Below are 6,722 nucleotides of genomic sequence, written 5' to 3'. Positions count from 1 at the left end.
GCTGCAGTCTTTTCATATGGCCCCTTACCGAACATGTTTAAACGATTGGATTAAGTTGCAAATAACGTCTGTTTTTACTGAACTAGTGGAGCCCAGTTCTACTCAGCTGTCAACTGGAATAACAAACAGAGCAATCTAAAGCTGGACTCATTTTGATTCTCAGAGAATTTCAAGTTTTCATCTTGTTTTCCTCCAACCATTCTGGTGTTAGTTGTTCTATGTGGTCTTAACCCTCTGGACACCAGAAGTGAGTTTTAAAGGCATTTAATCTTTAAAAAAAGACAAAAAAAAAAAAAACACCAAAAAGAGATTTTTCTGCCAAATACTGCAAAAACAGATTGAATCATTGGATTAGCTAACCATGTGTGATGTTTCCTCCAAGAAAAATAACCAAATCTAAGCCTAAAATCATGTTGTGTCATCAAAAAACCTATATTCTACATGTTACCTTTAAAAATAGGTCAAAACAGGATATTTGTTCTCATCAGATTCTGTAAAAAACTAAAACATTGTGTCCTCCTCAGAGGAAGCCTTTAGTGACTCAGCTGTGACCAACATTCATGTGATGAAAACAGAGACAAGTATAGAAACTAACTAAACATCTAAATAGTTAAATATCTACAGTATGTAGAGTCACCAGTGGTAACAACACCCATAGACAGTTAGAAAGGTGTTGCACATGTTGATAACACAAGTTTTCAGTTTTTGTAAAATAAATATTTGAAGAGTTCATTTGCAAAACCAGATAACTCCATTTTTGTAGATTTTCAGAAAAGTTATTTTTTTTATTGTTTGCTTGAGATGATATCAATCAAACTGAAGTTGAGTGGATTTGACTCAGTAGAAATGACAAAAATAGAGATAAATTGATTGATATTGTCTCAGATAGACGATGGAAAATGGGTTTTCTGAAGGTTTGCGAAGATGTTTTTGCAAATGAACTCTTCATTTAAAGAAATTTATCTCTGTTTCTTTTTTATGATTTACGCTGTTGAAACCTTTCTATACTGCTATGCTTTCCTGGAGGTGCAAGATTTTATATTGCAGTGAAAAATTTGTAAAAATGTGACACGAGCAAAAAAAAGATGCTGTGAAACTGCTTCAGATCCATCAGGATTAAATATGAATTTCTCTGTTCTTAATAGCTTTATTATTTTGCAGCTTGTCATACCTTTACTTCTAATTTTATTATAGTTTTTTAAAAATGCGTATGCCTACATATGCTGTTTATTTGTGTCTTTGCTCAGTTATATTGTAAATGAAGCGTCAACCAAGAAAATAAACTAAAAGATGCTGCCGACATCAGGGGGAGACTCTTTACTATTACAGGCCAAGATGGTGAACCACATGGGACAGTTTTATTCTGCAGGATTTAGGGGAGACCTTGTGTTGTTGTTGTTGTTGACATTATACTAATAATAACCTACATAGAAATGATCGCAAGCTTTCATTTCAATCAAATATCACACACATTGTTGATAACTGTGATAAACTGCTGCAAATATTCTGACTCGTGACGACCAGAAAGATGGAACTCAGCGGAAAAGGAAAAAGGACTGCAGCCATTAATATTAAAATTATAAACAGTTTTTGTAAGGTCTCTGCTGTGACAAACTAGATTGCTGTTAAAAATAATAATAATAGCAAAGATTTGCTGAGTATTTAAAGTTGTCTTGTGGAAATTCCCTGACAGGTTTGTTCACTTGACATCTCTCAGTTCATTACGTGTCGTCAGAGTCTGTGAAACCTCTTAAAACATTTGCAGGCTTTACTTTTAAAGTTTAAAGGCTGCTTTGTTTTCATTAGCTTGCAGCCTTCTTCTTCTTCTTCTCCTCTTTAATGGAGCTTTGCTTCCTTTAATGGCACATTACAGCCGCTAACGGTCGACGCGTTTTCCCAACTCCTGCTCCTGAAAGCCAAAATACGCCTCAGCTCCACCTCGCGCTGGTTAACCAGAAAGACTTCAACAAATTCAGGCAACGTTGATCTGCAGCGCTGCCGCAAAACTGCAAAAGCTGCCTTTAATCAAGCAAACTAAAGATTTTTGTTCTGGCTGCCTGACCATCCTGAACTACCCGACCTCACTAATGCTCTTGTGGCTGATAAGAAGCAAATCCCTGCAGTCGGGCTACAAAACCTTGCGGGCGGCCTTCCGGGAGAGACGAGGCTTCTGCAGCAGCACGTCTTTGACAAGAGGTGATTAATAATTACACACAGAGGACACGTTTTTGGGCGTCCATGTACTACTTTTGGTCATTTAAGTGCATATTTAGTTGGAGGAATTCTAAATTTGATCAGAAATATTCCCTTCCTGACTTCATAACTAAACTATCTGAACACTCATAGCCCATTAATACCTGTTTAATTTTTTACAAATGCAACAGAGCAGGAGAAAGTTGCCCTGCAGTGCAACCAAAACCACTAAATTTTGATGAGGAGCTTCCCCCCCGACTGGGCAAACTGGCTGATTTCATACATTCTTGAAGCCTCTGTAAAGCGACTGCAGCTCCTTCCTGGTGAACTGGGTCTGGGCTTGGAGCTGCTCGAGGCCTTCGGGTTGGTGACGCACCATCGAGAGCTCCAGATCGCTGTCGGTGCTGTCTGCCACACGGAAACAGAGAAAACAGGGAGAGGCGGAGGGGGAGGAGGAGGAAGGAGGGAAAAAGAGGGAGGACATAGTGGTAAGAGGAGAAAGAAAGAAAGAAAGAAAGAAAAAGGGAAAAAAAAAGGAGGACAGTGGAGGAGTTGAAAATAGTGGAAAATCAACGAGATAAACGGATGAAAAGTAAAAACTCAAAATGCTCACCATCTTTATTAAATTTTGGAAACAACAAAAAAATAAAAAATAAATAAAAAATGGAGGGGGTTGAAGAAGGAAAGGTGGGAGAAGGAAATGGGTGGGAGATACAGCAGCATGAGAAGAACGTCCAGCATCAGATCAAACAAGACAATGAGACAGAAGGAAAGAAGAAGAAGAAGGAAAAAGTGGGAGAACAAACTCAAGGAACCTGTCGCGTGAAGAAATACTGCAAAGAAATCGGAGCGATTAGAGGAAAAAGCAGATATTTGATAAGGATGTAACACCTTCTTCAGCGCGGACACTTTGCTGTTATGTTTGAAATAACTCTGAATATTTCCTCACTAGTTTACAGTCAGCAGTAGTTTGAGATTCACACTAAAAACATGAGAGAAATTAATGATCTGTCATGATATCAGATTTTTACTAATTATTCTGACTGTCCTGACCAATCAGAATCAGAATCAGAATTTCTTTATTGTCATTATATGAGAACAAAATTAAAATCCTAACATAATCCTGTATAACAAAAATAAAATAACAAAAATAAAACAAACAAACAAAAAACCCCACAAAAAACATACAAGACTCTCAAGATAATTCATAAAAACATTCAGTAAAACCCATTAAACACTAGAATTACTGATGTGTCCTGAGTTCAGTGCATATATGGCATTTGCATAGAAAACCAACATTATTGCATTATCTATAAAATAAATGTAAAAATAATTCTATCAGTCAGTTTTATCGTTTGATTTGTTTTTTCCATTTTTTTGTCAACATAATTACACTTGAAATAGTGTAAGCGTGCACATCCCAACTGTATTTAATGTGTTTAATAGTGGGATTATTTAGAATACTGTCATATGTGTATTATTATATTAATATTAAATTGTTATAAATATCATAGTTATTATCAATATCACTATAAGCAGCACCTCTAGTTGTCTATATGACTATTTATAGCTTAGTAAAATTACGTAAAAATTACCTGACAAATATGCAAATATATTTAGCTGCATTGTTGACATTTAAAATCAAATTACTTTTAATTAGTTAAAATCTCCATATGATGTTTTGTTTTTGTTTTTTTTTTATTTAGAGCAAAATAAGCCTTGAAACTTAAAGGCTGGGGATTTGAGTATCATTATTCATTCCTCAGAATTGGTTTCTGGTTCTAACTTTCAGGCTAAATCCCTCCAGTTTTACAATTAATTTGCCATTGCATACCGTAAAGTAGTTTTACAGTGTTTGAGGTGAGCTGGCATGCTCGAGCTGCAGCGATCAACACAGAGATGTGGACTCTATGTGCACACGTTAAAGGAGGTAACTGTGTAGAGCTACATGAAACTATTTTAAAACATGAAGGCAAAGTTTTAGTGGGAAAAATGTTTTAACTTATAACAGATTGATGTTTGGTACAATTCTGAAACTCAGATAAAAAAGGAGCAAATAAGAGGGGATTTAAGACACAAGCATTTCTCTTGAGCTAAAAGCAGAGAGCCACTATGTGCAACATCACACTTCAATTCAATCCAGCAGATTTACTTACGCCTGCATTTGACAAATCAAGAGAAAAGGTTTATAATTTCAGCTTCAGGGGGGAAAAAACGAAACTTACAAGCTCAGTTTACAACAGAACCAGCAGGGAGACTTTTCTAAAGACAGCAAGGATTAAATGAAACTAAAGAGGAGCAGCACTGCACCGTACTCACCATCTTTACAAGACAGTCACACAAACAGAGGAGGGTTGGAAAAGACAAAGGAGACAATGAGAAGAGGTGATGAAGAGATGAGACAGAGGGAAGACAATTCACAAGAACGGTAGAATGTTTGACTTTAGATTTCACCAACAGGGTGACTGAACTGTTAAAGGCTCACAAGAAATCTTTTCAAAGTTCACAAAAGTGGGATTCTGTACTGAAAAGGGCTGGAACATGCATGAAAAGAAGGAGAAAATACACTAAACAAAGACACTTTGAACCTCTTCTTTAACATTTTACATCCAGCGTGACGACAGTTATGATTTTGATGTCAACTAAATTAAATACAAAGAATGATAATATGGTTGCGCTGCTACACGGTGAAGTTTCTAACCCAGTTTAATTCCTCTGTTGTCTTTGCGTCTTACCTTCCAGCGACAACGGCTCCCAAATCCCAAACTGTTTGAGCACCACAATAAACAGTCCAATCACAACAATTATGGCAATTACTTCCATGCCATCCAAACCCATTGTTGCCTTGCATTAGATGACACCTCTGCAAAAAACTTCCCCAAAAAATAATTCTAACTAATTCTAAATCAAACGTCCGCAGCGTCCATCTACAAACATCACCTGCTGCCTACCATCTCCTTCTTCCAGTTGCCTCCTTTTATTTATTTATTTTTAAATCAGTGCTGTTGTACAAGCATCAGCAGTTATTCCCAGACTTAAACCGCTGACCAATTAGGACAAAAGCTAACAGAGCGACTGCTTCGTTAAGTGAACGGGTCCAGCGTCCATCAAGTGCAAATATAGAAATTCAAAGGTTCCCGGTTCCCCCAAATGATCCAAAGTTGCCTCCGCTCGCTCCATCTCGCTCGCTACTCAGCAGCGTTTGACATCCTGGTTCAATTTTGGGATCTTTCCCACAACGCCATCAACCCGTTCGCTCCACCTCCACTTACTGCTCCGTCCTGAGCTTTGTGTGAGTGTTACATGTGTGTTTGAGGTTGGTGGTGTGGGCGGAGTGGGCTGGTACTGAAGGAATTTCTTTACTAATAGTCTCTGATTGACAGTCTAAGCGGTCTTTATTTGCGCAGTCATTTCAAGGATGCAAAACTGTAAAACCAAGCATTGATCCGCATCTGCTGATGGCTGGGATATGAACAGCACTTAGAGTGAAGGAGCCGGCCCTGCCCTGTGTGGCGCTGCTCGTGTCTACTGGGTTTGTTTGGCGATGCGCACACTCAATAACTCAGATGGGCTTCCACTCAGAGCTAGGAAAAAAAAAAAAACACATAACGACTGTAAAAAACAGTGCTTGGTTTATGGCATCGTAATGAAGCTAAAGTGAATTATATCCACGCTGCAAAGGTGCACTGCACACCTCAGAGGTACATGTTGCTGCTGACGGCCTCTGCAGCTCACATACGTGCATCTCGGATGTTAAAAAAGTCGTGTTTCCACGAGTCCTGCTGCTGCTGTCGAGGCCTTGTATGATTATGCTGTGTTGGAGAGTAAAGAAGAATATGACTTCACGTACTGATGAGTCTGCACAACGTAATGGACTCAGTTTAAAGGAGGGGGGGGCGGGGAGCAAATCAATTGTTGAGAGGTAAAACATTGGTCTGTGAACGGGCTGAGAAAGTGGGCCAGATATGCATTCTGATGGCCGGGGATGCTTTATGTGAGTTAAAGACTTCAAATGGATTTAACGGCTTCTGAAATAGCGCGATGAGACGCTAAAAATATAAAGAAATCTCAGTTGTGTGCCTACGTTTAAAATGTGCATGCAGAAAACTGGGAAAATGCGACTTCTGTGGGGTTTTCATGATGACACGTTTGCCAAAATGTGCTCAAATTACAAACAGAGGCTTTATTCTAACTATATTTTAGCACATTTTCCACTGCAACCCAAAGTGCTCCGTTCACTTATGCATCCTTCTAATATCACATAACTTTTACGAGTCAGCTGGACAAACACCGAGATGAGATTTTATGGGTTGTCCTGCTAATAAAATGCAGCAACTAGTTATCTCTTGCATGCAAATGTGGACTTTTTTGCAATACTGCTGACGCGGGGGTTACTCCCACTCGACCAAACACGCAAGATGCACGAGCTCATGTGGTAACTGGGCCGTCATAAAAATAATGCAACACTATGCTGTTTAATGCACCTTAAGTGCTGATCTATCCCTGTTCTTCTATTAAATACAGACAAG

At 38.5% G+C, this 6,722-nt stretch overlaps 1 protein-coding gene across 1 annotated transcript in view; it reads right to left on the bottom strand.

The window, feature by feature from the left end:
• Positions 1 to 5,175, bottom strand: part of LOC103369923 (calsenilin-like) — a 10,498-nt gene extending 5,323 nt beyond the window's left edge. The window contains exons 1-4 of the mRNA XM_008298776.1: positions 4,929 to 5,175; positions 4,513 to 4,515; positions 2,807 to 2,809; positions 2,477 to 2,601 (exon numbers count right to left, since the gene is read on the bottom strand). Of these exons, the coding sequence (XP_008296998.1) occupies positions 2,477 to 2,601; positions 2,807 to 2,809; positions 4,513 to 4,515; positions 4,929 to 5,031 (234 nt within the window). The 5' untranslated portion in view covers positions 5,032 to 5,175. The remainder of the gene's footprint in view (positions 1 to 2,476; positions 2,602 to 2,806; positions 2,810 to 4,512; positions 4,516 to 4,928) is intronic.
• Between the last annotated feature and the right edge of the window lie 1,547 nt (positions 5,176 to 6,722).

This window comes from Stegastes partitus, unplaced genomic scaffold (genome assembly GCF_000690725.1).
Source record: "Stegastes partitus isolate 25-593 unplaced genomic scaffold, Stegastes_partitus-1.0.2 Scaffold1350, whole genome shotgun sequence".
Lineage (NCBI taxonomy): Eukaryota > Metazoa > Chordata > Actinopteri > Pomacentridae > Stegastes > Stegastes partitus.
Note: the sequence above shows the minus strand (reverse complement) of the source record. Positions and strands in the feature narration are given on the sequence as shown.